The following is a 12,650-nucleotide window of genomic DNA, read 5'->3' as shown; positions in this document are numbered from 1 at the left end:
ATTGTTTGAGAACAAATCCTGGCCCAAATCCAGAGTAGTGATAAGCAGTAGGCAAACAGATTCTAAATGGTGCAAGTCACAATAACAGTGCATGCATGTCTGAGGCATGCTGCACTTTTGTTCTCTGGATCCTCACACATGACCTATTTCAGACAGCCAATAATGAAACAAGTGGCATTTAAGGCCTTAACAGTGATTACTGATGGTCACACATCTGGTATCTGTGAGGGTTTGGTAGATTCTTGATCAGTATTAGTCTGGGACTTGCTGAAGAACTTCAATAATTACATGTTTTTGACTCTTCCCTATGCTTCATGTTGTATGAGTAAGCTTTGGCTTGTTTTGTAACACTTATTTTCTTTCTTTGTTATGTCTGACTTACGTACATTAGTGTATAGTATGAACTGGAACAGTTCCACAATTACTAGATTCGCATTATAAAAATATATTTTCCTTCAATATTACAGTATTGAACAGCATTTTTTTTTCAGCAAGGATCCAAAGGTACTTACAGTAAAGCAAAAGTAGACAGTATTTTTTTAAATAGTGGGTCAAATACCCATGAATCAGTTTTTATTACAAATTCATCACAATTATTAAAAAATATATAAAATGTACAGAATGATTTACTGCTGAAAGCTGAATCAGAATATCACAGGCTGCACAAGTCTTGTTCCCATCAAGCAAGGCCACATTAAATTCATATTGTAGTACAGTTAACTGCAAAACAGGATTAATAGTGGTTACTGAAATCATATCTGAATGTAACAGTAGATTAAACAGAAATGTAACTCCATCCAGAACATTTTTGTAGACTATCATTTCCACAAGTCAGCTCCTAATCTGTTTGGTGCACAATTTGTGAATATTACAAGTAGTAAAAATATTACATGTTAAGACAGTGCTAGGCAGTCAGCGTAGTTTTATTGCCTTTTGCTTAGACAATCATATTTTGTATTATATCGTGTTTATTTTGGTCCAGTTGCCAAGAGCATTTACTGGACGTGACTACAAATGGAATCAGTTTAGCCACATCCTTTCAATGCAGTCTCAAATAGAGCTCTTATCATCAAATTCACTCGTGATAAATTTCTCCTAAGTGTTCATTATACGTCAATACTGAAGGACATGCTTCAAAATTGTGACTGCCATGAAGTCATCACACAGTTTCAAATAAAAGGTACATGCCAATACACACAATCACAGTTGTCAGTTGCACCTGTGAACTTCCTCCCAGTACCGACACGTCTTGCACTTGACATAGCAGCACCAGTAATACTTGCAGTGACAGCGTTCCACCCTCTCCACAGTGACGGTGTAGTGACCACGACCACAGCACATCTCGTTGCAACTATCATAGCCATGGGATGTTGTGTTGCAGATCCTGCTGGCAGAAAAAAAGTAAAAATTATAATGAAACTGAATTAAGTTATGAAATGGGTTATAAAATAGAACTACTACTTTTTTATTATGTTCTCTATACAATGTACTTGTCTTTGAAATGGTGGAAAAAAAACTTTTCACTTATCTGAACGGTGATATACAGGCAATATCTTTGCAAGGTAGATTGAAATGCACCATTTTGTAGTATGATGATGACTTAAATAGCCTGTGCTGAGGTACAGCAAAATCTGGTAACTAAACGGAGTTGCAGTTGTCAATTGTGGTGAAAGACAGCAGTTTTAAAATGATATGCGAAAACTGAGTGTGAAACAGAACCAACAGCACAAATAACACTAGCAAGCATTCTTAATAAATTTGAAATTTAGGATAACTGTGTTTTACATAACACAAAGATGAACTTCGTGAATTAACTCTTTCAGACCTTTTTTTTCCCCCCTCTGGAGGAAGGTAAATTTTTTCTTTGTGGTAATGCTCTTAGGTGATCTTTTTAATGTTTTTAGAAACAAGATTTATACGAAAATGTGTACCCATTTTCAAAACATATTCTGTACACATGGCTTCATTTTATGGACTAAAATAACTATTTGGGAAAATTCTCCATTACAGTAAATAGTAAAATGATTGTTCCATTATTACCATGCAAAATGACAGTAACAGTATTCAGTTATACAGTGGAGTATAGCAAACCAACCACATCTATGTATTCTCATGGTCATGAGCTGCTGCTCACTGCCACATCGATTTTCTGATATTTTTATAGTTATGCCTAACAGTTAGCAGCACTTTTGCATGATGAAAAGACTGAACATTCACAAATGTGCATCTCGGATTTCCATTGGGGAAAAACACTTCTTTTGCAGCTAAGATACAGAGGGATTGGAAGGGTTAACAGATTACAGAATTAAAGGCATCCCTCTTGTGTGGATCTATGGGTCTCAAAACAGAAAGTGAAACAGACAGACTGTCACAGGCATGTGAATAGCTTTGGATTGGAGCAACATACCAGTTGGGATTCTTCAAGGAAAGGTATGCCTACTGGGTTCACTCTTGTTCTTAACCTACAAAAATCATCTTCCAAAAACTTTAAGGATGAATAAAAACTGTAATATATGCTGATGAAGCAAACATACTACTCAAGGGCCCAAATCCTACCTTGACACAGTCCATATGGTAGCCTACAACAGGTTTCAAACCAAACGGTACAAGATTTAATCTTCCAAAGATTCATATTAGGCAACTGCAAATTAATAAGCAAGAATTATGATAGGGCCAGAGGCAAGAGTTTTGTGGTCATATAGTGAATAAAATGCTGAAAAATTCCTTGAGGTCCATCTGAATAACAACTGAAAAGGAGTCTACAAAACTCATAAAAATGCTCAGTTTGGCATGTATTGCACTTAGCATATCTGTGTGATTTGAAGGCAAGGATGCAGGCTTACTGTTTGTTTTCTTTCTCTGTTTTCTTAGGGAATTATGTTTTTAAAGTAGATAAATGTACAAATTACTGAGACCTTCTTAGACGTCGTCTTACTTTCACTTCCTAATGGAGTCATTCCTTAATGTCATTTGTTGCTGATTGTGAGAAGCAGTATGAGCTGAACAGTAATTTGCACAATCAGAAAGCAATACAATATATAAATTTCATTTAGAGTTTGCATCCTTGTCCTGGGTTCAGAGTGGAGTTACATGTTTTTTTCATCAGCACTTTGATAATCATAATCAAAGCAGAGACATTCAAATTCATGTTAGTGATACTGTGACAACACTATCGAATATTGATGTGATATTGATTCATTTTTGTCTCCTTTTCATGGTTAATTTTATTTGGATTGTGCTAGGCACATTTGCTAGGAAGAAAGCTTTGCATTTTTCTCACTTGGAATGTGTTTTCCGGGTGTGGTCTCTGGATCCTGTTTGTTGGCAGTGAATCTCATTAGGAATTTCGAAGGTCCCCTAGCAGCACAGCAGATTTCACGGAAGTGAGGTTGCAAGCTGCTTTGTGCTTTTGTTGACAGAGCCAGTGTCTTTTTTTAACCCTGATCAGATGATGCCAATGCCATGTGCAGAGAATAATTGAGCACAACGTTTCTGCATATTCTGTCAGAAAACAAGACACAGAGACATGGCCTGACCAGTGTTGGAAGGTCCTTTGCTTTTACTCCAAAATTTGGTGTGTCTAATTGAAGTGAGTCACCCTGCCACCATGCTTGATGTGAAGAAGCTGATCAATCGCTGGGGCACTGCTCCTTCCCAGTACCAACGTCTTATATGTTATGGTGCATTTTTGTATATCAAGAGTGGGGAGTCCCTGCAGCATTCTCCTGTTTTTTATGATATAATCTATATTCTCATCTGTGACATTGGCAGCTACATTGATTCATCCCTCCAAACAGTGTTGTTTTAAAAGTAGATAGTTGTGGAGGGAGATCCGAGGTTTGTGGCCATGTGGTTGCCGCCCACGGTGAGGGTCACCTGTCTCCCGTTTATCGTTTGGTGCTGATGTGCACACAGATTACTGAGTTTGGGGAAACATGTTGCAACTGCCATTGTGTGATGCATGTTCTGAGCAGCTTGTTACTTGCTCATTTTGCCACACAACTTGTACTGCTTAATTTGGTATGATTTGTGGTATTTCATAGTATTGTTAACTTTGATTTCACAAGTTGTCCAGATGAGCAAATTTTGTTGAACACCACAGTGTTGGCGTCATTTTGTAATCTGATTTGAGTTTTAGAGAAGTTTGTGCTCTGTTAATTTTTATTGTGATTTTTGCCAGTCATTAGAGCAAATGAATATCTGTGAATTTCATAAGGAGAGGCACTCGGCAACGGGATCTACTTTTTGAAGTAATGTATAAGCTGATTAGATTAAGGTCTTAGGTATCACACTCTGCAGACATTCACCCTGGTGGTCCATTGTCTGCGAGTAATCGATAAAACTTTTTTTGGAATTTTTCCTGGTTCTCTACATCTTTAAAAAAGATACATTATGCAATGTGTTTGTGTAGCATAATGGTTAAGATTCATCGTGTATGTTTACAAAAACTCAGTTGCGTCTGTTTTACACTTGGCACATAAAGAAATGAAGTTCGACATACTTGAAGAATTGGAAAGATATAAGTGGAAGATAAAGGTGCCCAACAAATAATCTGAATTAAAATACAATTTTTTTGTTCTTTTTAAAAATGGTTCAGTAAAGCAGTCAGCTTATGACATGTTAGTAATTTATAAAATAGTGCAATGAAGTCTGAGATCTTTATCAATACAGCATCTCTGTATTTAGTTGTAACATTATGATCTAAGAGACATAGCATGTGGACCACATATCGAAGAAACAACTGAAGACACCCATCAAATTTTTATGTATAAACAGAAAAAGCCTGTCAAATTTTAATTGTATCAAGACAATCTTAATACATTCAAGTAACATTTGTCATAATGATCTAATATAAAATCAAATGCATTATCTAGGCATTACAAATGCTGGTATGTCATAAGATTTATTGCACCGCTGTTATCTGTGCACTTACATTTGGAAATGTTGTATTTCACATTTGGTCATAACATTATACATCCTAATTTAGGCAATGGCTTGAGAATGAATGAAAATGTTCAGAACTAGTCACTAATAAAAATATAATTTGCAGCTCTGACAGAAACCTTAATAAATATCTATATACAAAAGACAATGTCTTGCCTGACTCATCGCCCAGCCCAAAGCGTTAAGGACAGAAACTTGAAATTTCGAAAAGGTATGAATCTTATATTGTAGGTGTCATTTAAGAAGGGATATTTTGTAATTCACATCCTAAGGGGGTGAAATAGGAGTTGAAGTGTTTTTCTTCTGAAAAATGTTACTATTAAGACAATTCTGAAGCTAGACCTATGAAAATTTGTATTTGGTTTCCCAGTCAGAAATAAAGAAATATGTTTTAGAATTTTTGGAAATTTAACATCTCATGGGGGATGAAAGTTTTTATGGAAATATTTCATTGTGCAAGCTAAATCTATGAAGATTTGTGTTTGGCTTCTATGTTAGAAATAAAACACATGGATGTCACTCCTAAGGGGTTGAAATAGGGCCAGACTGATTTACTGACCCATCATCGCCCAGCCGAAATCTCTAACGATACAAACCTGAAGTTTGGAGAGGGTATGGAACTTATACTGTACACATCATTTAAGACTACGAAAACTGGTATCTGGTTTCTCAGTCAGAAGATAAAAAATACGTATTTCAGCAGTTGGAAATTCAACCACAAATGAATTAAAATAGTGGGTGGAAGTTTTCTTCGAAAATAATTACCGTACTAAAGAATTTTTAAGGCTACTTCTATCACAATAGGTATTTACTCCCCAGTTAGAAATTAAAAAGAAAAAGGGAAAAATGTGTTTCAGTGTTTCTGGAAATTCAAACCCTAAGGTAGTGCAATAGGTGACGAAATTTTTTAAGAAAATACTTCGGTACATTAAGAAAATTTTAAAGCTAAAGTTGTAAAAGCATTTCAGTTCTATCAAATTTGAATCTTGTAATGTGGAAGAATTGTAATTTATTATTTGATTGTTGTATACATCTTTTAACTGTAGGAAATGGGTAAACTTGTCATTATTAGCGTATTTTGTTCTTATACAATATTAAAATTTGTATGTGTTACCATCTATAAGTATTGTTCTTGTGTGTAATTATGACTCGTTCCATATCCATGCAGTTATTCTCTTGCTTACGATCAACGCAACACGAATAAATTATTCGTAAAACTGAAAAATACCTGTGGCAGGTTCTTAGTCGTTGTGTGAAGATTAATTTACTTTCAATGCGTGATTTGTATTTAATCATGACATATGATATGAAGATTAACATTCTCGGACTCGACAGATCTGGGAATTTCATAGACGCCAGTATCCACTAGAATGGAAGTTGTATTCAGTTTCATATTTTTTGCATCAACGGGGTCCTTCATTTCTATTTTTAGTAGTTTGTTCGGGAGATACACATACCCCATCGCTTCTTTTCTACGGATGTCGGGCTACTCAGTTAGGCTTTAAAGTAGCCATAGCGTGATTGTTCGTCCACAGTTTTGATGTACACTTTTCATAAATTTTCGGCCTATTCTTTTCAGTTTTCCTATTTCGAAACTTACAGTATCTTATTCCTTATAGAAATATGATCGGAAACTTTCTATCTAACCGTGACGCTCAGGGAAACCACTCGAATTTTTATTGAAACCGTCTTCAGAAGTGGCATTCTGCACGACTTTCTTCTTTGTCTGTAGTCATCTATAGATTTACGTGTGCTTCCTTTGCAGTCAACAGACATTGTTGTACATAAATCGCCTTACAGCTTCATCTAAACACAATACACAGTCAAACACATATGGGCCCCAGCTGCCTGTCGTCTGCGAAAAAGCGCAAGGATTCCCATCGAAGGCGGCCTCCAATTCCAGTTGAAAAAAAAAATGCGTCATGTAGGGCGCACCTTAATTTCATTGCTACTTGAATCGGAAACGGCGCAACGTATCGATTTTTTTCTTAACAATTATATAGCAGCAGAACCTAACCTGGAGCACCCTTTCAAGCTTTTCAAACTGTTGCTGACCGCCCTTTTTGTTACTATATGAGGATGGAAGGGTACAGGTATATCAGAATGTCCAAGGGTCGATGGACAGTTCTTACCAGAAGGGTGAAATATAGGCTGCTGATAGAAGGCAAACTCTGGTGTTTCTTCTACTGTAATCGACAGGCGAACCTTACTGCGACCTTTTGGTGACTCATATAGTCAGTTTATCAGCTTACATGTAATATACCACCCTATTGTTCTCAAACTGTGTCAAGATTGTTTTGGTGAATATTCCACAGAGGTGAGGATGTCTGAGGTCATCTGGATCACAAATGGTGCGTTATCGAGAGGCCTCAAAAATGTTCAAATGGCTCTGAGCACTATGGGACTCAACTGCTGTGGTCATAAGTCCCCTAGAACTTAGAACTACTTAAACCTAACTAACCTAAGGACATCACACACATCCATGCCCGAGGCAGGATTCGAACCTGCGACCGTAGCGGTCGTGCGGTTCCAGGCTGTAGCGCCTTTAACCGCTCGGCCACTCCGGCCTATCGAGAGGCCTCCCCGAGTTTTCGGTGATTATTGAACAATCGGGGATAAACAGTGCAACCCCAGTGATTCCTGTCACTCTTGCCGTTCATGTAAACAGCGACCTCTGCCATTTTCACTGCGTAAGCTGTTGCTCTGCGCTGTTACTGAGCCGCTTCCGATTTCAAGGCTTCTAAATGTGGTTACTTGACTGACTGGCAATATTTGAAATACAGGTATAAGAAGAGACATCTAAACAAGGGAAGTAAGTGTTAAAATGAGGTGTTAGAGATGGAAGGCAGACGGAGTGAGATAAAATGGGCAAGGATATAAGAAGCAATATTGCTCGGGAAACTGCCCTGGCAATCACCTCAAAGGTTTTGAGTCAATTGCGAAGTAAATTCATGCGATGATTCTTTCCGAAAATGAGTACGATGTCTTCACCATTACATCACCACACTGGGTGCATCAGAACATACACATAGAAACGCTATCTGTGTTCGTGATACATACTGTATATGTAGATGAAGGAAAGTAACAGACAACAGTGTTTTACAGATGTGTCCAGTTCCCCCAGTTGCTTTAATGAGTTGGAAATTTTAATCGTTTCTTGATGCCACCGCGACGTAAAATTTACGCTTCGATGAGCTTTTTTTGTGTTGCTATTTTTTAGGATCATCAGTCTACTGAATGGTTTGATGCAGTCCGTCAACTTCTTCATCTCAGAGTAGCTCTTGCATCCAACGTCCAAAATTATTTGTTGCATATATTTCAACCTCTATCTTCTCCTGCGGTTTTTACCCTCTACTGCTCCTTGTATCAGGGAAATAATTCCCTGATGTCTAAACACATGGCCTACCATCCCGTCCATTGGTGGCATCTGTGAAAGAGCACAAGAGCACGTGAACACCCTGAGGAGTTATTGGTTACTTTTCTTTGAATACTGTTAAACACAATGTAGATGCGGTAACCTGAAATACACGGCACTACATCTACTGCACTGTGTTCCATATTGCTCCTCTAGACTCGGGGAAACTTGGCATCATGGTCGCGAGCACATCTTCCCTTGTGCACATTTTGAGGAGCTTCTGCGCATGCGTAACTGGCGTGACTTAAATGCTGTACAGGCCATATACATACAATGTGCACGGTTCGCTCAGCTACAAGTTTACAACAGTGCCACCAGGTGGTAGCACACTGCAGCAGGTTTTTATATACTTTCGCTTGCATAAATCCTGCAAGGCAGTAGTGCTACACCCCACAGATATGCGAATTCACTCACTGTATATTGTAAAATTAGATCGGACATCAGTATATGTTGTAGTTATACTGATAGAAAAACCTATTTTGTTGGATTATGAATGAGATACAGGATATTAAATTTTGGATTTTATCCTAGAGTAATCGATTTGAGATCCTGAGAGCCATAAAGCACATCATCGACGATTATGAGGCTGTAGCATTTATTCGTGCTTCTGAAATCTGTTGATCCTATGGTGATTTGGTTTATCTGTACAGTAGGCCCACATTGTATGTATATCTAAGCACTGACGAAAAGCGGCCTCATTGGTTTCTCTGATATTCACTTAAATGTGGGCAGTCGAAGACGGTGTCCTTATGGCTCTCAGACCTCATTTGTATTCCACCCAAGTGTCCTTGTTGGTAGATAATACTAGCTGAATTTAATAGTTTCCGCAAACGGCACTTTGTGTTTGGAGTTGGTTGTCTACTTTGTACGAATCGACTTTTCTGTGGTGTCAACGTGAACTCTGTTGGACCTGAATTACGCGCTAACAGAAAAGAAAATTACCAGGAAAAATTAGCCGCAATGAACCTTGGGCATTCCAGACCAGATCCGTTGTCTGAGGAAGTGACGAGATCAAACAAGCGTGACTACAAGCAAACATTTAAGAAAGAAGTGTACACGTAAGTTGTGTGGATGCAACGTAAGAATGCCTGATTTTCAGCCCAGAAGTTAATTCGTTAACTAGTACATGAATTAGGGATCTTGTACAATTATCCGAAAAAATAAAGCACGAAAACTCCCACTTACACAAAAATGCGAAACGGATAGTAGAGAAAGCTCAAACATTATTCCATTCTTACCATAAATTATATTTAATAATCTACAAAACAACAAAATTCCACGAAAACAATTCTTCCTTTCTTTTCAGACAAGTTATGCATATCATTATTATTATTATTATTATTATCTTTCCTTTCTCAGACGTTGTGTCTGGTTAAAAATGGAAGTGACGCGGACCTTGATCAAGCGTGACTTCCTTTTAACTGTAGGTATATGTTACATTGCATTTAGGAACTTTCGGGTAACTGAACACGTATCAATAATTACAAATGGTTCAAATGGCTCTGAGCACTATGGGACTTAACTGCTGAGGTCTTCAGTCACTTAGAACTATTTAAACCTAACTAACCTAAGGACATCACACACATTCATGCCCGAGGCAGGATTCGAACCTGCGATCGTAGCGGTCACGCGGTTCCAGACTGTAGCGCCTAGAACCGCTCGGCCACACCGGCCGGCTCAATAATTACAGATTTCTGTAGTTGTATATATGTTTGGATGTAGCTGTATTGCGTTGATGTACTGGTGGATATTGTGTGGTATGACTCCTGTAGTTGCTAGTATAATTGGTATAATGTCAACTTTATACTGATGCCACATGTCCTTGACTTCCTCAGCCAGTTGGATGTATTTTTCAATTTTTTTCTCCTGTTATCTTCTGTATATTTGTTGTATTGGGTACGGATATTTCGATTAGTTGTGTTAATTTCTTCTTTTTATTGGTGAGTATGATGTCAGGTTTGTTATGTGGTGGTGTTTTATCTGTTATAATGGTTCTGTTCCAGTATAATTTGTATTCATCATTCTCCAGTACTTTTTGTGGTGCATACTTGTATGTGGGAACATGTTGTTTTATTAGTTTATGTTTTATGGCGAGTTGTTGATGTATTATTTTTGCTACATTGTCATGTCTTCTGGGGTATTCTGTATTTACTAGTATTGTACATCCACTTGTGATGTGATCTACTGTTTCTATTTGTTGTTTGCAAAGTCTGCATTTATCTGTTGTGGTATTGGGATCTTTAATAATATGCTTGCTGTAATATCTGGTGTTTATTGTTTGATCCTGTATTGCAATCATGAATCCTTCCATCTCACTGTATATATTGCCTTTTCTTAGCCATGTGTTGGATGCGTCTTGATCGATGTGTGGCTGTGTTAGATGATACGGGTGCTTGCCATGTAGTGCCTTCCCCCTCCAACTTACTTTCTTCATATCTGTTGATGTTATGTGATCTAAAGGGTTGTAGAAGTGGTTATGAAGTTGCAGTGGTGTAGCCGATGTATTTATATGAGTGATTGCTTTGTGTATTTTGCTAGTTTCTGCTCGTTCTAGAAAGAATTTTGTTAAATTGTCTACCTGTCCATAATGTAGGTTTTTTATGTCGATGAATCCCCTTCCTCCTTCCTTTCTGCTTAATGTGAATCTTTCTATTGCTGAATGTATGTGATGTATTCTATATTTGTGGCATTGTGAACGTGTAAGTGTATTGAGTGCTTCTAGGTCTGTGTTACTCCATTTCACTACTCCAAATGAGTAGGTCAATATTGGTATAGCATAAGTATTTATAGCTTTTGTCTTGTTTCTTGCTGTCAATTCTGTTTTCAGTATTTTTGTTAGTCTTTGTCTACATTTTTCTTTTAGTTCTTCTTTAATATTTGTATTATCTATTCCTATTTTTTGTCTGTATCCTAGATATTTATAGGCATCTGTTTTTTCCATCGCTTCTATGGAGTCACTGTGGTTATTCAATATGTAATCTTCTTGTTTAGTGTGTTTTCCCTTGACTATGCTATTTTTCTTACATTTGTCTGTTCCAAAAGCCATATTTATATTATTGCTGAATACTTCTGTTATCTTTAGTAATTGATTGGTTGCTGCCAGTAGTTTTAGATCATCCATGTATAGCAAATGTGTGAGATTGTGTGGGTATGTTCCAGTGATTTTGTGTGGGTATGTTCCAGTAATATTATATCCATAATTTGTATTATTTAGCATGTTAGATAGTGGGTTCAGAGCAAGACAGAACCAGAAAGGACTTAATGAGTCTCCTTGGTATATTCCACACTTAATCTGTATTGGCTGTGATGTGACATTATCTGAATTTGTTTGGATATTAAGTGTGGTTTTCCAGTTTTTCATTACTATGTTTAGGAACTGTATCAATTTAGGATCTACTTTGTATATTTCCAATATCTGTAGTAACCATGAGTGGGGTACACTATCAAAAGCTTTTTGGTAATCAATGTATGCATAGTGTAGCGACCTTTGTTTAGTTTTAGCTTGATATGTCACCTCTGTATCTATTATCAGTTGCTTTTTACATCCTCGTGCTCCTTTGCAGCAGCCTTTTTATTCTTCATTTATAATTTTGTTGTGTGTTGTATGTGTCATTAATTTCTGTGTAATGACTGAAGTTAATATTTTGTAGATTGTTGGTAGGCATGTTATGGGGCGATATTTAGCTGGGTTTGCTGTGTCTGCTTGATCTTTAGGTTTCAGATAAGTTATTCCATGTGTAAGTGTATCAGGGAATGTGTATGCGTCTGCAATGTAACTGTTAAATAATTTAGTTAGATGTGAATGTGTTGAGGTGAACTTCTTTAGCCAGAAATTTGCTATTTTATCATTTCCAGGGGCTTTCCAATTGTGCGTAGAATTAATTGCTTGGGTGACTTCATGTTGCAAAATTATCACTTCAGGCATTTGTGGTATCATCTTGTATGAGTCTGTTTCTGCTTGTATCCACCGTGCATGCCTGTTATGTTGTACCGGGTTTGACCATATGTTGCTCCAGAAGTGTTCCATGTCTGTTATGTTTGGTGGATTGTCTATTTTAATGTGTGTGTTATCTATTGTTTGGTAAAATTTCTTTTGGTTTGTGTTGAATGTTTGGTTTTGTTTCCTTTTATTTTCACTTTTTTTTTGTATCTTCTAAGTCGTTTGGCCAATGCTTGTAATTTCTGCTTCTTTTCATCTAATTGCTCTATCGCTTCTTGTTGTCAGATTTTATCTAACCTTTTTCGTTTTTTTTCTGACATTTCATTTCTTATAAATTGTGTTAGCTGTCCG

The 12,650-nt window shown here is 37.1% G+C and overlaps 1 protein-coding gene across 1 annotated transcript in view; it reads right to left on the bottom strand.

Moving 5' to 3' along the window:
* Nucleotides 1-593: 593 nt before the first annotated feature.
* LOC126153585 (protein Wnt-11b-2-like) overlaps nucleotides 594-12,650 on the bottom strand; it is a 270,520-nt gene continuing 258,463 nt past the window's right edge. The window contains exon 6 of the mRNA XM_049916081.1: nucleotides 594-1,384. Coding sequence (XP_049772038.1) covers nucleotides 1,210-1,384 — 175 coding nt within the window. The 3' untranslated portion in view covers nucleotides 594-1,209. The remainder of the gene's footprint in view (nucleotides 1,385-12,650) is intronic.

This window comes from Schistocerca cancellata, chromosome 2, assembly GCF_023864275.1.
Source record: "Schistocerca cancellata isolate TAMUIC-IGC-003103 chromosome 2, iqSchCanc2.1, whole genome shotgun sequence".
In the NCBI taxonomy this organism is placed as follows: Eukaryota; Metazoa; Arthropoda; class Insecta; order Orthoptera; family Acrididae; genus Schistocerca; species Schistocerca cancellata.
This window is presented reverse-complemented; position numbering and strand designations above follow the sequence as displayed.